Genomic DNA, 18647 nt, shown 5'->3' with positions numbered 1-18647 from the left:
AAAAAAGTTTGCTAGCTCTCATAGACTCCAGTGTTACCGGCGACCACCTGGAGGAGGGCTTTATATCCAATAGCAAATAGCAAGCCTAGATTAAAGTCGAAAGCATTATGGTTGCTGGCAGTGGCATGTAGCGTACAGCAGAGTCTATCACACCACTGCACGAGTAAAAACGCAATGTACAAATGTATAATTAATTTCATATTTGTTATGGTTGATTCACGGGAGGGGCGGCGTTCTAGCGCCCTCTATTGACCAACCGCCACTGGTCTGGTTGTTAGAGAAAACCTTCAACACCTTTGTCCTTGTCAGGCCTTAAAGCTGCCGTCGGCAGTTTTGCAACATTCCGAGTCTAAAGTCGGAAAATTCGAACTGATACAACTTTCAGGTCCCTCCCCCAACCTCTACCAAGCTCCAAACCGCCCCCCAAACCCCTCCCTCTCTGTGGACGAGGTTGTGCACGTGAGTTCACACCAGTGTGCGCACACACAAGCTGGGGGCAGACTCACGCTCAGCATGGAAGACATGGTTGGTGACTGTTCTGCTCAGTCACACAGCGTGTGCACAAGCTGTGATTGACAGGTAGCGATTCCTCCCCCCTAACGTGATTGGTTAAAAACAGCCGGGAGCGCTCGATTTTTGCAAGCACGATTACAGGCTTTAGAGGGAGCTAAAGAATTCGGGATTTTTCCTAAACAGCCTATTTAATTTTCTACTTCCAGAATCCCATGACAGTTCAAGCTAATATAACTAAATAAAAGTTGCCGACGGCACCTTTAAAGATAAAAAAGCTCAAATTAAACTTTTGACAAGAGGTTCCACAGCAATATATAATATCTAGCAATATATATACATATGTAGCAATGTATCTATTTATTTATTAGAAACTATAGCAGGATAAAAACACTACATGAAAATAATGTTAAAACAAATTCCAAAAAATAGAAAACAAAGTAATAGATTAAACATGACTAATGGAAAACAAAGCCATGCTACACCTGGATTCAGTTAACAATACGTATTAACAATAGTTATAGTATCAGTCAAAATTTTGGCAAAACAGTTTGTTTGAATTTAGAAAGTAGAAAGTAGTTTAGTTTATTTCTGTTGTGTGTAGGCAGACAACAGCAGAAGTTGGAAAGATTCAGGAAGTTAGTAAATGGCCTCAGAAACAGTATCTCTGCCATTAGCCACCAGAGGGTAGTAAGGTATTACACATCTCTTTCTGAAAAGAAGAGAACTGTTTTCCTCTTTCACAGTTTACATAGAATGGTTTAGTGTGGCCTAAATGTTGACTGATATGTGGTTAAAGCAGAAAATTCTGCTTCAGCTGCTTCGTAAGTACTCCGAGCTGAAAACTCGTCAGATATATCTTTAAATTCTTCTTTAGGTAATGTGTTAAATAAAGTAGCAGCATGACTATAACAAAATCTGCCAATAAATTACAACATGGAACTCTAAAAGAACAGATGCTGTTACAGATAAAAACTGGATCAACCACAATCCTGTTTACTCAGCAGCCAGGAAATATATTAATCATATCGTGAGAACATAGGTCAGCTCACACATTTGACATTGTGGTGAGGGGACCGGTCTCTATTTGAGAGCCTTAAATCAAGTTGCTATTGTGCAAAATTTTATAGTGCAACAAACTGTAATGGATACTACAGGGACAAGGTCATTCCTGAGTTTCAGAGCTGCTCACATCCTCCAGCAAGGTTATTTTTCAGATGTGACACAGGAACACAGAAGCTCCTCTTATCTCAAGGATCTTGCAGATGAGGAGGCTTTCTTAACTTCTAATGACCTGTGAAAACAGTGTTGACAACCTAAATGGTACCAGCTGTACACGGGGTCAGAGAAACAGTCTGTTAGTATATTTGACCTTGCACCCACTCTCCCAAGCAGTGAAAAAGGAAATTCCAACAAAGAAACAGCCTGACTAAGTTATTTTTGTAACCTCACATCCAAGAACTACCACACCGTGGTTCCTTGTTAAAGGCATCAACACGTTAAACAGGTTTCACTCTCTTATCTTGCAGCATCTGATGGCCCTCAGGAGTAGGTGTAAGTGTAACTGGTGGGAAAAAAAAAAAAGTTCTCATTACCTGTTGGGCTTGGTAAGGCGTGGAACTTGTTCACTTCACTTTAGTCAAACATATTGGTCATGTTTACTTACCCTTTAGTTACTCTTTTCAATGTCTCGCACTAGATTTGACCTGCAAAAGATCAGTCATTCTTGACTCTTTTTTTGTTGGTGTGAAATAAGCAAAATGCAAAAGGAGTATTTGTTTATCTCCAACACATGCAATCTTAACGTGAATGCATTGTTTTTGCTTTCCTGATGTGGCAACGGAGAGATTATGAATCCCACAGTACCGATATGTAAAAGGCCCCCCAGTTATTCCACCAAAGACCAAGCCACCAAGATTGAACAACATAAAGAAGCACAAACCAAGAAGATATGATTTGTGTTTGTTTTGTGGCTCAAACACAATGAAATGCACAAGTGCTTTGCATCTTGATACCTATGTTGTGTCCATTTTTCATCATGTTTCTTTTTACTTGTTTAGCATCACTTTTACCTACTCGGTGTGGAATTGTGATAATTTGCATCTTTTCATGGTTCCTTTTTATCACAATTTGATTGGTTTATTACAAATTTTGTGGGCCAATTTAGTTTGTTATACTTGTCATTACATTTATATACATTTTGTGTCTCTTTGTGGTACAGCTCTGTATTGTTATGCATGTCTTTACGGGTTGCTTTGTATCTTACATTGTTCTTCTTATGCACCTCATTATGGACATTTACATTGACTTTTGGTTGTTTTATATAAATTTGTAGGTTTGTAGCCTTTTAAATCCCCTCAAAATCAATAAATGTTACATTACTATCATTATTATTAATATTATTATCATTATTTTTGTAGTAGTAGTCTCATTTAGGTAATTTTGCATCTATTTGCTTGTGGTCATGTTGCATCCCCATGTGGTTATTTTGTGTTGCACCCCTTTTTTCTCCCCCATTTAGTCTCTTAACAGTTATTTTACATATCTTATTACATATTTCATTTTGGTTGTTTTTTTTATCTTCCTATGTGATATTTTTCTTTGATTAAATCATGGGCCCCTGGGCCTGTGCTCAATAGACTCTTTCTGGAATCAGTCCACGACTGTATCTCTCAACAGTAGTCTAAATTTACAGAAATATGTCGTCCACAAGGTATCTTTTATGCCATCCTTATATAATCATTTCCTGTCATGAAGAATTAATTTCTTTACAACCAAGCCCACCTCATTGTGCTTAGGCCTGTCTGTACAGATGAATCCAAAGAATGACCTCAGTGCTTAAGTTTTCCATCAGAAAAATGGAAAATAAAGCTAAAACATATCCCCTGATGAAAACAGACAAACTGCTTCTTTACAAATATACTGTATATATCTAGATCTCAATGCATAATGGACAGAAATTACTTAATCAGAAATTAGAACATTCCAAACAGAAAGTTTTCTACTTTGCCATGACAATGTGATATGAACTGTTTATAATTTGACTGAAATACATATTTGAAGAAAAGGTAAAGGTGGATTTAACGCGTACACAACTGGATGAAGAAGTTAATGTCCGTACCTCTTCCACTAGGTGTCTCTCCTGCCACATATAAGCAGCTTTCCCAGCCATAATGAGGCCCTCCTCAAAACACTTCACAATTTACTTCTAATGAACCGTGTTCTGCATCATCTTTACTGGGAAGCAACAGAGACGATACTGTTTTATTTTCATAAACTGATGATGCGTACCGGATGCGAGTCTGTATTTACCACATCACAAGTGCGCCATAGATGTAAAAAGATAATGAAATGAAATAAATAACAACATTACAGCCTGGAGGGTCCACTAAAGAGTTTAGTCACATCCAGCAAGGGCCACAGACGTGACTCACACAAGACGTTCAGGGATAAAATTGGACTTCTAGTTGCCAGCTACCTCAACCAAAAACCACAATGCTTTTATAATCTTATAGAACTGAACACTGGGCTGTCGTGACTCAGTCACTCAGATCATGGCTCTTCCTATATATCATTGTTTTGAAAAGCGTTCGGAGTTTATTTTAAGCCCCCAAACAATAAGGCAAACAATAGCTTTAATTTTCTCTGTGCTCTATTCACAATGTTGGGTGGATCTTGTTTAGTCTTTAAGGCAAAATTGGGAACCATAACTTTACCTTGTGTCTACTTTCAGATTCTGAACACTACCATGTTCACAGGTACTCGTGTACTTCACTATAATTAGAAAGTAGTTTTTAAACCAAAACACTTAAATACATTACACTGTTCATAGATAAATAAGGTACTCTGCAAGGTGAATATTTTCATTAAAAAACGAGCTCCTACAGTGAACTTTATTGCTGCATACTAGTGATTACCAACTGTTTTCGGCTTGTGGCATTTTCACCAGTGATTGTGCTTGTTAAAGACTTTACAACAAAAGGGGGATCCAACCAAAAAGACTGGAACCACTGGACTAAAACATCAAACTGGGGTCTGAATAGTTTAAACTGTCCCGCTGCGAGGAGCCAAAATGCTGCTCACGCCGTTCATAGTCGGCTACTTTTTCTAAAAAAAAAACATAATCACATTTTCAATGCTCTAACTTGTGAAGGATTTGGCTGGAAAAAACGACACAAATAATTACTTTCTTGTTTTTTTCTAGTGGATGGGGGGTTGTGTCTGCTGCTGCCTAGTGAGACCACCTCCCTCCACATCCCCATGCATACCCCTCTTTGTCTCTCACTTCGTTTCCTGCGAGGAACGGCGATCCTCCCCCCTTCTCGCAGTAAACACACCCATTGATTTCAGTGGGAGCGCAAACGAGGAGGATCGACACTCAGGAGCAGAGCAGCGGCACCGGAGGAACGCCTTCAAACACCCGTCACATCAAAACTCTTCTCTTTATTTCCTCCTTTATGAATACACACATCCAAATCTTCGAGACTTTGCAAGTATAGTGGCCTAATCCTGATCACGCGTCCGCCTGCATTTCGGGAATAACCAAGGAGTTCCACTCTCCGGGCGCACGGCTTGCATCGTGGCTCTTTCAGAAGTGGCATGTCCGAGGGATACTGCGGGCACAATTGAACTCCTGCTTTCACCCAAAGAGGTAAAAAAAAAAAAATAATTCTCTTTCCTGTGATCTATTATTGCTCATGAATAGATAGGCTTATCTATAGTGTAACCACGGCTGCGCCCCCTAATCTCCTGGTGATGGAAAACTCAGGGCTGTAGCAGATAAAGCGCAACAGAGAGCAGCGGGATAATGGGAGCAAAATGTAAACATTTATTTATTTCATCCCTATCATTTCATTGCTGTGTGCACACCGATTATGGCAGCTCTGATCTTCTCTAAGCCGTTCGTGTTCCTTTTTTCTCCCCATGCGTGCTCAAGATGTTTCACATGTTTACAGGCGACATCAGGTGTTACATGCTCTCCTTTCCATCATTATGGATGTTTCCCCTAATTTAGACCCAGTTGGACGTGTGAGCAGCTGGTTCGAGGCTAAAAATTTGATTTTGTTGGGGGATTAAGATTGATGGAAACATGAAGATCGATAGCTGCTGCTTTGCAGTCTTTGTTTTGCATCTCGCTTGGCAGATGTACGGACCTAAGTCCACATAAGCCTGGTGTTTACTTTTGAAGTTGTCTCCCTCCCATCCCTCTTCCTGTGTCCATGGTTGGCTGTGAACACCTGGCAATGATTTTAAACAGACTGCAGTCAGCAGCCAGGGGCTGCAGACATGGCTTTCTATACTGTGTGCTTTCTGCATGTGGTATGAAGTGCGAGCTTTCTGGTTGTGTGCCTGTGAGTCTGGTTTCTATAAGGGAACTAGGGCAACTCTCAGAGAAAAGCACACACTCACACTGCTGACACTTTGTGCCAGTGTACTGACTCCGGTAGCCTACTTTAGCAGAAGATGGACTAATAAGTGAGTCAGGACAACTTGAAATTGTTGGCACTAATTTATGGCTCATTTCAGGGCAGCAGCTATTGTTCCTGTTTATTACGTTGCTGTTAAATGTCAAAAGAAATAAGAGGGACAAAATGCCAATCACACGCCTTCATTATTCCATGTGATGTCTCAAAGTTGTAAAGTAGTTTGACTGATCATCAGTCCAAACGCTTCAGAGTCAGGTACAAAGACAGTAGCAAATTCTCACCTTGTAGTGGATGAGACTTTGGAGTTTTTTTGTCGCAGTTTTAGTTTGAAAAGGAACTGAAACTGTTGATTGTCAAAATATGTTGGGCACATAAAGAGGTTAATGCTTCAGACTTTTGTTTTCTCCGTCTTTTCAGTCGGTAGTTTAATTCTAAAGCTTTACAGTTCTTAAAGATACTCAGAAAATACTGAAAATTTGACATGAAGCCAAAGAACAAAACAGCCATACTGTCGGGGTGACAGGCAAGTTAATGAATTCTCATATGAAAATAAAGCTTGACTATCCTAACTGTTCTTGCTACTTTTGCTCACTCATTAAGGTCTGAAACTGAATTTAGTTTTCTTTGAAAGGGTTTCATTGCGCCTGTAAAACGTGAAATAGCCAGTGAGGATGCAACTGAAAAATCTTTTAGCTTGTTCACCTTTACAGCAGAGCTACGACTGACAACTTTTTAGTTCCACATTTTGAAAGTTGTCAGCATAGATTTTAAACTGTTATTTCTCCATGCTCCTAGAATAACTCCAAAAATACTTTAATATTCTTATTTTAGTCTTGAAACACGAGGCCTTAATGAGCCGTCAGGAATTTCACAGAAGCTTGAAACAGCCAAGATGTTTAAACTTACACAGTTTGCTGTGGATGTAATGGAAGTTTAGCTAAGCAATGATATGTGAATCTGATTTAATCAATAATCTGTGTTTAGGTGTTTGTGATTATTGCCTAAGAAGAGGCATTGTGTGCTTAAAATGAAGAAGCATCCATAGTGAAAAGTGGCGTTACCATTCTGACATGACTCTTTATTCTTACATTACATATGTAGGTTGACACATATAGGCTCAAATTACAACAATGTTACACTTCACTAGATACATGTTAGATATAAGCAAATCTGTAACAAGGGATGAATTTCTGTTTAAGCTTGACATGTTTGTCACTGGGTTTTCAGGCCTAGCTAGTAATCCAGGTTTTATTGTTTGATATGCAAATAGTTAAAGTGGTTTACTGCCCTTTTCTTTGTTCACCTCTCCTGCACTCACTATTAGTACAAGTGTGTACATATGAATGAGCACATTCATTTGCTGAAATGCAAATCTAGATTATAATAACTATTTACATGGAACAGGATGTCTTTTAAGTGGATGCTTGCAGGACAATGAAAAAAAATAGTCAAGAATTATTGTGAAATTCTTGACTATTTTTTTTTTTACGTCAGACAAGAATGTAGGTATTTCTGACAACAAGGCCGTGTCTTGCTATGCAGTTATCAAGATAAGATAATGTTATGGCATGACAAGGCCATTTCAAAGAGGAAAATATTTTACCATGGAGGTTAGAATACAGACAGAAACTACAGATTGTTTGGCCTCATGGCCCCAGCAGTGACATTATTTTCCTCTGTTGCATGCCATTACTAGTGCAGAATCCTTTTTATTTATTTTTTCCAGTCACTGTATGATAACTAGGTTTCATTTGCATGGGTTCATGGAGGAATGGATTCATGTCCAAGGGCCAAAGTAGTCAGAGGGCCCCTGATCTTTGCTCTGAAATATGATACATATACCAGAAAAAGACAAAAAATCAGATGCAGAATGGACGTAAATGAAAACAGCAACAAAGAGAAAATATCTTAGAGAGACACAAAAACACTAATGTGATGCAAAATCCCCACAAAGAGATGCAGAATTTCTAAAAAGAGATTACCAAATTACGATTCACATTTTTAAAATTAAAAGGGCATGACAGTAAAGCAATGCAAAATTTACCAATATGAGAAATTAAAAAAAAAACAAAAAGAGATGCAAACTGACCACAGAGACTCAAGACCACAAAAATGAGACCTAAATTTGAATGTAAATCCAAAACAACCAAAACCATGCAACAAAACAATCAAAACTAATTGTAAAATGATTCAAATGTGACACAAAATGACCAAACTAGGACAAAAGCAAACGGAAAGACATATACAGTATAATGATTATAAAATAAAGCAAAAAGACTAATGTGAACTGCAAAGCAACCATTAAGAGATCTTAATTACCATAATGTGGCACGGAATGGCCACATTATAATTTGCATAAGGACCTAACTTAGGCACATAATTACCAAAGTGGTGCCAAAAACAATAAAGCAACACAAAATGGCTACAGTCCTCTACGGTATAGGGATTCTGGAGCCTTTTACACTTTTGCGTCCTGGAGCCCATTGGTTCACAATCTGCCCATTCAGCTGAGTTCATATTGAACTAGTTTTTCTGCGATCAGCTTACTGTGCCTCAGACCTGAACTACTGTGGGTCATATTTATTAACGTGCTAATTATTAGCACATGTAAAACCTCTTCAATTAAATCCCTGGCTTATTAGGATCACTTATTGGAATCAAGCTACTTACACCTTTCAATTAGAATACAAGCGCTTCAGTGTGTGTAGGAGGTGACGAGTGCAGGGGAGAGCCCATGTTGACGATATTCTGGCTGAGGCCAGGAGATAACAAGTTACCAAATCTGCAGATTTTGGAATGGGATAAATCCTTTTGAATCAATTTAGTTTGTTTCATAAACTTCTGCACCAATATTAGTGATCATGCAAAGTTGGATATAGACATAGCAAGGTATTGTTAAATGCTTACACCACCATGAATATCTATGTTCACAATAGTCACAATACAAACACAATACAATGAATTAAATATTCATTTAACAGTAAATGTATACGGTATTGGTAAAGATGTATACGATTAGAGAAAAATGTAGAAGGCCACAAATGGAAGAGGAAGACCAAATCAGAACGTTAAGAACTATGCTTGAACATCAAACGACAAGTTCATAGTGATTCATTCACTATTCTCTAAGACATGAAGCTAAAGGTGTGAGTGATCATTAGAAATCCCCACTGCTCTTGCATTTGTACCTGCAGGGTTGAAGCTTAATTTCCTATTCACAAGACTGCATGCTGAGGATTGTGGAGCAGATGATGCAACTAATGGAAAATGGAAACTTTCCTCTCCTCTCTGTAGTTTGGTTGTGGGGGAATCATTTATGTCACCTGAGGACTTTTGAACTCTCTCTGTCTTGGATTGAAAATCTGTCTTGTCTTGATTATCACATCCTCACCGCTTGAAGGTTTGTCAAACATTGTCCCTGTGACTGATCTATTTCACATAGTGGATGCTAAGTATTGAGGTATTTAAATCATTAGTCTTTTCCAAATTAGGATTATAGATAATTAGGTCATTTAAAATCAGGCTGATCTTATCATTAGATAAGTGTCTTTGAGGTATTCTGACAGTCTCACAGTCTCAAGATATTCAACTAAATACATCATTAATAAAAGAAAAAGATTAGGATACATCTGGATTTTATTCAGATTTTTCTTATCTTTCGTATTTATTCAGCTTGATTTATAGCTAGAAGGCAGAAGTATGTCACTCCGCACGGCTCTTTTGAAAAACTTTTATGGATGTTTTCAAAGCCCTTTTGTCTTCAATCTTTGGAATCCTTGGAATTCACAGTAACTGTCAGGTTGTGAGCTGACCACACTTTGCAGCTGTTTGTTGTCAATAAAGAAGCTGCAAGCATTCTGCAACCACGTCAACCATGTTTTGATACTAGAAGACGGGAGACTGTCAAGGTCAAAGGGTTTATTCTCAAATTAGAACAATCCTCTATCAGATTTGATTAAATTATTTCTGACACCTGCGGTCTCTAAAGCAGGCTGAGAACTGATAAAGTCTATTCAAAGAATGTGTGGATTTACAAGGTCACACATTGACCCAGTTCTTCTGTTAACAGAGCACAGGAGGCACTTGACTTACTTAGAAAATTAGTTGGAATGAAAGTGAGGACAGTGAAGATGGGAGCACATTTTTTTGGAAGGGGAGTGGAGTAAATTGGGTGCATTTCTGAGAGGCTTAAAAGAGTCCCGCTGTCTCTTTCTTCTATTCTTAAAGAACCCTCTGCAAAGGGACACTTACTTGTAAATCAGTGTATCTCTGAAAGACGGGGATTACCAGTGCTCAGAGCTTAAGGTGGAAAATTGTTTTCGACTTGACCTTCATAGCCCCAAGATGTATGCAGTTTTGTCATTTTTATTCACTTTATCTCTTGACTAATGTATTTCTCTTGGGGGGGATTGTAATTTCTTCTCCAAAAAAATGTTAATAACTCTCTCATGGATTTTAGCACTGAATCATTCAATATTTCAGCATCAGCATCACAGTATTTGCATGTGCAGCAGTCAGTGCTGAGAGTAAAATTTGTTAGGCAAATTAGGCCCACTTTACTGATTAATCTCCTTTTTTAACCATGAGAATAACGATCTAGTCTCTATTAACATGATTTAGCCTGCATTTCAGCAACTACAGAAATGAGTAGATATGTTTAAAAGGTTGAAAAATAGAAATTTGTAATAGAAGCTAAATTCTATGTTTTGGAATGTAATGCATTAAAGAGAGATTTTATTTTTCTTTCCATTTCAGGATTCAATGAAAATGTCCGTGTGTGTCCATGAGAACCGAAAATCACGAGCCAGCACCGGCTCTATGAACATCTACCTTTTTCACAAGTCCTCCTACGCTGACAGTGTCCTCATGCACCTCAACGCTCTGCGGCAGCAAAGGCTTTTCACAGATGTGCTGCTTCATGCCGGCAGCCGCTCCTTTCCCTGTCATCGAGCCGTGTTGGCTGCCTGCAGCCGCTACTTTGAGGCCATGTTCAGTGGTGGGTTGAGGGAGAGCCAGGCCAGTGAGGTTGACTTCCGAGACTCGATCCACCCAGAGGTTTTAGAGCTTCTGCTGGATTATGCATACTCGTCACGTGTCGTAATAAATGAGGAGAATGCAGAGTCACTACTGGAGGCTGGGGACATGTTGGAGTTTCAAGACATCCGTGATGCCTGCGCTGAATTCCTTGAGAGAAACCTTCACCCATCCAACTGTCTTGGCATGCTGCTGCTGTCTGACGCCCACCAGTGTACCAAGCTGTCAGAGCTCTCCTGGGGCATGTGTCTGAGCAACTTCCCTGCTATTTGCAAGACAGAGGACTTCCTCCAACTGCCCAAAGATATGGTGGTGCAACTTTTGTCACACGAGGAGCTAGAGACAGAAGATGAGAGACTGGTTTATGAAGCTGCCCTTAACTGGATCAACTATGACCTGGAAAGGAGGCACTGCCATCTACCAGAGCTCCTAAAAACAGTCCGCCTTGCCCTGCTGCCTGCCATATTTTTAATGGAGAATGTCTCAACAGAGGAGCTGATCAATGCCCAGGCAAATAGCAAGGAACTGGTAGATGAAGCGATTCGCTGTAAGCTGAAGATCCTTCAGAACGATGGTGTCGTCAATAGCCCATGTGCTCGACCAAGAAAAACCAGCCATGCCCTCTTTCTTCTGGGTGGGCAGACCTTCATGTGCGATAAGTTGTATTTGGTGGACCAGAAGGCAAAAGAGATAATCCCAAAAGCTGACATCCCCAGTCCCAGGAAGGAGTTCAGTGCCTGCGCCATTGGCTGTAAGGTATACATCACAGGCGGGAGAGGATCTGAGAATGGGGTGTCCAAAGATGTGTGGGTCTATGACACTCTCCATGAGGAATGGTCAAAGGCAGCCCCCATGCTCATCGCCAGGTTTGGCCATGGCTCTGCCGAGCTGAAACACTGCCTATATGTCGTTGGAGGACATACTGCAGCAACTGGCTGCCTCCCTGCTTCTCCATCTGTTTCACTCAAACAGGTGGAGCAGTTTGACCCAATGGCAAACAAATGGACCATGGTGGCTCCTCTGAGAGAGGGTGTGAGTAATGCAGCAGTGGTCAGTGTAAAGCTCAAGCTGTTTGCCTTTGGAGGAACAAGTGTCACCCACGACAAACTGCCCAAGGTTCAATGCTACGATCCACAAGAGAACCGATGGACTGTGCCTGCATCCTGCCCACAACCGTGGCGTTATACAGCTGCTGCTGTGCTGGGAAACCAGATCTTTGTCATGGGTGGAGATACAGAATTCTCTGCATGCTCAGCTTACAAGTTTAGCAGCGAGAACTACCAGTGGACTAAAGTGGGTGATGTGACAGCCAAGCGGATGAGCTGCCAGGCTGTGGCATCAGGAAACAAACTTTATGTCGTGGGCGGGTACTTTGGTACACAGCGATGTAAAACTCTGGACTGCTACGACCCGACGCTTGATGCATGGAACAGCATAACTACTGTGCCATACTCACTCATTCCTACTGCTTTCGTCAGCACCTGGAAACACCTACCAGCTTGAATCCCAAACCGTCTACCTGCACCCTCTCCATTAGGTAAGCTAAATCTCTCTTTTCCCTAATATCCCTCCAAGACCAATTAAGCTGTGGTTATTGAATCAGTTCTATAAGGGTTCTTAGAACTTTTATGGACTTTTAAAAAGATAAGCCAGATATAAAGTTTTGATCATAACCATTATAATCATTTACGGTTTGAGGCCAAACTATTGATTTTGGGGTGCAAATGTTCCAAACTACTCACAATAAGGTGGCTGAACTAGAAACAAAGCTCTTCTATTTGGTTGAAATAGTCAGTCTTGGTCAGTCTTTACAACTACATATGGTGAAGTTATACCAGTAAAACAGTATGACCATAATTATTTTTTCAACCTTTACTTCTGAAAGGGCCATACCCTTTATATGTTATTATATAATATAATATTCAAGTTTGACATGGTGTTGTGTCTTTTGGATTTTCAGAATATGAGAGGTATTGGTTTGATATGTGGAGTCCTCTCAGTAGAAAGGAAATAGATATAAATGAGGGAGGGTAGATCTTTTGGGAGGAATTGAAAGGGGGTTGTGTGTGTTAGTTAAGTGACTTATGTGGCTGTGGGGATGGGGATGGGGATGGGCCAAAGGACGGAGAGGGTAATTGAAAGAGAATAGGATACTTTTATGGCTCCTGCGGGGGGATTCTCTCTGAGAGGGAAAAGGGGGTTGCCAATTAGACAAGCCGCACACCAGCAGGCTGCAACACCCGGTGTTGCTAATCCACTCATAGTCACCCTCCTTTGATGAGGTTGTGGTCTTTAGGATGGGTGAGAAGGGGGTAGCCTGCGACTCACACAGTGTCAGAAACCATACATCACCAGTTACAAGAAGAGGGAAGTGAGAGAAGTGGCAGCAGGGGAAGTAAGCAGAGAGAGTGCAGAGCCCTACCCGTCTCATCCCAGACACACTCCCATCACCCTTCATAGCAGTGGTCTCACGCTGAGGATTTACTGTCTTCAGACTCAACAGTCTCTTCTGCTGCCATCTACTTCCTAATGGCCTTTCTCTAACCCTACTCTCCCGTTCTGATGATGAACAGGTCAGACGTATGTGGAACATGGGTAGTCAGCTGGCAAAACCTGATCTTTCTGCTCACTGCAGGGTCACGATCACATCACATCACGCAATTCCCACACCGATGCCCACACACACACCAGTGCAGGCAGTCCTTTTCATTTTTCTTTGGGGTTTTTTTCTTTTAAATGCCTGGCAGTCCTTGGCTCCTGAGGATGAAAAGGAGCGAATGAGAGTGACTTCTCAGCTGTCCAGCTCTGCATGTCTCCATTTGATAATGCTAGGAGACGGCTCAGAGCAGCTTCACTGCTGCAGCACGATGATGTTCCTTCTCTTTACAGGATGAAATCATTTTTAAGACTTATTATTCCCCTTTTTTAGTGACTCATCTTTGAAAGGGAGAGGCTAGAATGAAGGTTTGAACTATCTAGCCTGAGCAACACAGTGCTCAGTGAAGTAAATAATCCTGTCACTAATTTAATACAGAATTTGTTTTCTGTGCGCTTGCCTGTCATGGCAACTGACGGTCCACTCACCGAACGTTGTGAATAGACTAAATGTGGAGGAATGGAAAAGAAGGCTGACTGTGTAGGAATGAAAGGGAAAGGAAGTTTGCTAGACCTCACAGAAGGAGATTCTAGCAGTGAAAGAAAAAAAGAGGGGCTTTCAGTTTTTCCCAGGGGAACAAATCTAACTTGTGTGAGATTTTCTCCTTTTTGGATTTTTCTCTTGGAAAGCTTTTGTTGGGGGTAAATGGTACTCACAAAATCTAGTAACATTATAGCGTAGATCATCTGTCTTGATGTTGATAGTGTGGTCATTTTTTAGGGATTGCGCCTCTTGATTGTATGTATCTACTGGCTAATGAAATAAAGTCATTCAATGCCAGTTAGATAGGACTGAATTGTTTACCTGAACTGCAACTTTATGGCCAGGAAAAGGTCACTTTTACACCCCGGCACATTCAGGTTGTACAAACAAAAAAGAAAAAGATGGAGGAAGGATTTAACGTTTCAAGACTCTAAATTATCAAAAAAAGAAAACAAAAATACATAGGGGAAAAAAAATGGACTTCGGTGTTTTTTGTCAAGAAATAGTATCTACAATACCAGACAAACATATGAACATATACACACACCTTTTCATTCAAATTGATAGTCGGGTGTGTCCAAAATGTTTTGGTACTTTATAACACATTTGATCTTCATACTGAAAGGAAGTAAAACTGAATGTCTAAACAAGCTCATACAGACCCATCTGGTTTCTAATTCCCGTGACAGTGTTTAAATGGTTTCAATGTTATCCGGCGTGTGCAGAGTGTTGGGAAAATATGTTGACATTTTGGGAATATGCTTATGAAACTCAGATGATTTGACTTGCACGAATATGAAACCTCAGCCAGCAGCCAATAAGCTTAGATTCAGTAATAGGAAGTTACCATTACTGGCTAACAAATAGTCTTTTGCATAACACACTGGAAAAATTCCTACGAGAGGAAAAATAATGAGCTCCTTGATTGTGGACGAAAGACTTTTTAAATGTATCATTCAGAAACATACATTTCTCTACATACAAAAATTAATCTAATTGGAGTTGGACTCTTCTCTGCTTTATATATTTCAAGAAAAGAGCTGATCACTGTAAACTCTAGATAAATCCAGGTTTCAGGCTACAAAGTGCTCTTCAATGTGTATTTATTCACTCTTTCATCACATGCATGTCCTCCGGCAGCTACAGCATGAGAAAGCCCCAGTTAGAGATAGATAATGATATTACATTCACATTAAACACATAGAGGGGCCACCAAGCCTTTAACCATCTGTGCTGTAGAGATAGGCACATATTAAGTAAAGGCTCTAAAAATGGAAAGGTCAAAATGAAATTCTGAGCATGAAATGCACTCAGATGTGAAAAGTATAGTAGGCAGAGAGAGAGAGATAAGAAGCTGGATGAAGGCCAGGCTGCACTGAGGAAATAGAGTTGGTGGATTTGCCAAATCTATTAGTCTGGGAGGAGATACAGCATGGACACATTAGGAAGACCTGTGCAGTGTAATGTGATATACTATCAGTGCAATGAAACCCTTCCTAGGTGAGGTGTATGGCATAAAAACGGCAGTTTAAACTGAGTATAGATCATTGTGAGCGAAAAAATCCAATGCAACGTAACATATTGTATGTCAATAGAAATACAGGTCTCCACTGGGCAGACACTGGAATACGTAGCTCTTGCATTTGTATAACAGGTGTTATTTTCATTTCTTCCACCTGGACAGAAACTATTATTTTGGGAAAGTTTTAAGGTGATTCAGAAGCTTTAAATCTAAGTCTTGTTTCCCCATAGATGTATGTTATTCTCTACGTTTAGCCTTCCTCTGTGCTTCTTCTTTTAAATTATTAATAAGTCACCTTTTAACTTGTTTGGCTCAGTTTACTTTTGAGCATCTCAATCCATCTTATTAGCCTGTTTAACGAGTCATTCTTCTCTTCTCAGATTTCCCTTGTTTGCATCATCTACCGGTCTCCCAACTGTGAAGAAGCACACATTCTCTTCCTCTGAAAGAGACCCCGAGCAGTGATGTACAGACGCCCGCATTCATTTCGATGTTGCAAAGATGCAGAAGCAGAGACTTGATCAGCTGGACAGTTTCTGAGAAGGAGGCTGAGACGTAGAGTACGACAGTTTTACGCAAACAAACCAAACAGACTGCTGCATGCTCTATGAGGCACAAACTCAGAACTTGTGTGCACCTTGTGCTTTCATGCTGCAAACATATCACAAACCTGCATTTTTCCCATTTAGTCATTAAAGGCTTGTGAGAATCTGTATCAATGTTTTATTCTATGACAAAAAAAAAAAAAAAAGAAGAAGAAGAAGAAGAAGAAGAAGAAAAAAATCTAGCATGATGGATGTTCTGTTTGGACTGATGGATTGGGAGGCAGTGATTGGTGTGAAAAAAAAAAAATAATCAGCTCAGTCTGACTGAATATATACGATTTGTAAAAGCACAATGAAGGAGCAACCCCCCGCCCTCTAATAAGCTCTTTTATTTGTATCCTCTTTCATTATTTTTATTTTCTAACTTGTGCTTCTAACTGCTCTGACACAAAAACAAACCTTCGAGTGTTCCTCTTATGAAGGCTGTGGTTTTTGGCTGTCACTGCCGGTCATGAGGTGTTGATGACCAACACCAGCTGAGGTTGAGGAGGATGGAGGGGATCTGTGAGTGGCCAGGGGGTCGAGGTGCCTCGAGGTCAGGGCCTCTCATGTTTGCTGTTTTTCAGCAACGCATTGACGGCTGCCTGGGCCATATTCAGTGTTTGGAGTCCTTGCTTCAGAAGGAACACTGCCACATTGAGCTGTACACTTAATGCTGTAAAAGACCGGCTGTGCTTCTGTTTTACTGATAAATGTGGTGGTTCACTTGCTGAGTCATAGCTGAACCCTTTTTTGAGCATGTCCACTCATAGTGATTCAGTTATCCTGGCATGAACTCCTCAGAAATCTTGTCACCTTAACCCAAACTGAGTTTCTGCTTAAACTTGCTGCAATATAGTCTTAATTTATATGGCAATGATAACTCTGTTATTTTAATATGTTTACTCTATTTATTTCTTCTTCCTGCATTCATATGTGAATGCATGTTGGGTTGTGTCATGCATGTCCAGGTGTTGTGTTTTATTTGGTCTCAGTGGGGCTGCATTTTGCACAGTTCTGTCTTTCCTAGGAGGAACTTTCTCTTTAAAAGACACATAGTTGCACCTCTCGCAGGTTTTCTGCCGTTTTCAGTGGATGGAAGAGGAATAATGACTCACATAACTGTTGACATGAAAGCAGTCATCCTTAATGGCACTGAAAGTTCGAACCTGAGTCCAAACATGCCTTGAATCAGCCCAACCTGTACCAAACCAACCAAGAAGACATAAATCACATTACAAATAAGACTGCTAGAATGGCACAGTATGTGACCCATTAACTACTGGGGACATCACAGAGCAACCCTGACATGGTTAAGAATGCGACAGTCTTTGCAGCTGTCCCAAGGACAACTGGAGGACGGTGACATGTGCCAACTTGGCTCCTCTGAGTGTTAATCCACAGTCCTCTTAACCATTTGGTCGAGAGGGTGTCCTATCCAGAAAGCTGTGCATTGTTAAGGCTAGACACCACAGTGCTTTTCACCATAGTGTCATTGATGCACATAAAAAAGAAAAAAGAAGAGAAAACATTGCAAGTTCCTGTAGACCAAAAAGCAGCAAATGTCTTAAAATGCTTGGTGACTTTAATCAGTGTTTCTGTCTGTGTGTCTGTTTAGGTGACCTGAACATTGACTTGTTACAATTGAATATCAATTGAATTTCATTGTAGATGGTAATGTCTTGGTGAAATATTTATATTTTGTTTGCAACACTCTTTCTTCACTAAAGCGTTAAACAGCCCCTTAAATTCCAGTTCAGCTCCTTAACCCACCCCAAAAATTCCTCTGATTGTGAATTTCAAGACTTCTGCAGAGACCATTGTGGCAACATAATGTTGACCTCATCCAACCATTGAATTCAGAGACTCTGGCCCCACCAATCAGATAAGGGCCTTTCTTTCCCATAGAATACATGTTTCCCTGGCAACAGTGAGTAATAAATGCCCCTTCAATTTGCACCTAATTGCTGGGTGGCATTTCCCTATTTCTACTCTTGCCCTCCTCTTATCTTCTGTTTTATGTGGAAATCCAGTTGGCTCAATCTCGAGCATGGTATCTTGCTTCTTATAATGATGTAAATTAGACAGAAAATACTGTCAGTGTGCATCGGTTTCTTTTTTCGTCATGTAAAAGTTTCATTTCTATTTTTTATGGCGTTATTTTGTACATGTGATTTTTTTCACAATGTGAAATTCATGGCTAATAAAGATAAGAGTTTTTTCCTCTTGACCGTGAAGCACTGCCTCTTTTTCTTCAGTGTGGAGATCATTTGTCTGTCTGCATGTATCAATGTGATGATGCTGATTTAGAAGGGAAACACAGCTTCAAGACAGCATAGGGTGCTTTCTCATTACTGCATGTTTTGGATATTTAGGCATCTTTTAAATTGATATAGCAGCCAAAGTGTCTTGAGGTATTTAAGGCAATATAT

The 18647-nt window shown here is 40.2% G+C and overlaps 1 protein-coding gene across 1 annotated transcript; it reads left to right on the top strand.

Moving 5' to 3' along the window:
- The first annotated feature begins 4836 nt into the window (after positions 1 to 4836).
- enc1 (ectodermal-neural cortex 1) lies at positions 4837 to 18445 on the top strand. The gene is made up of 3 exons (XM_075455710.1): positions 4837 to 5161; positions 10692 to 12507; positions 16012 to 18445. Exon 2 carries the CDS (start codon positions 10698 to 10700, stop codon positions 12471 to 12473), a length of 1776 nt encoding a protein of 591 aa, XP_075311825.1. The 5' UTR covers positions 4837 to 5161; positions 10692 to 10697; the 3' UTR covers positions 12474 to 12507; positions 16012 to 18445.
- The last annotated feature ends 202 nt before the right edge of the window (positions 18446 to 18647 follow it).

This window comes from Odontesthes bonariensis, chromosome 22 (genome assembly GCF_027942865.1).
Source record: "Odontesthes bonariensis isolate fOdoBon6 chromosome 22, fOdoBon6.hap1, whole genome shotgun sequence".
Taxonomy (NCBI): Eukaryota; Metazoa; Chordata; class Actinopteri; order Atheriniformes; family Atherinopsidae; genus Odontesthes; species Odontesthes bonariensis.
This window is presented reverse-complemented; position numbering and strand designations above follow the sequence as displayed.

Bases quoted from the DNA above. Each gene is read 5' to 3' on its own strand.
- enc1 (XM_075455710.1), top strand. From the start codon at position 10,698: ATGAAAATGTCCGTGTGTGTCCATGAGAACCGAAAATCACGAGCCAGC.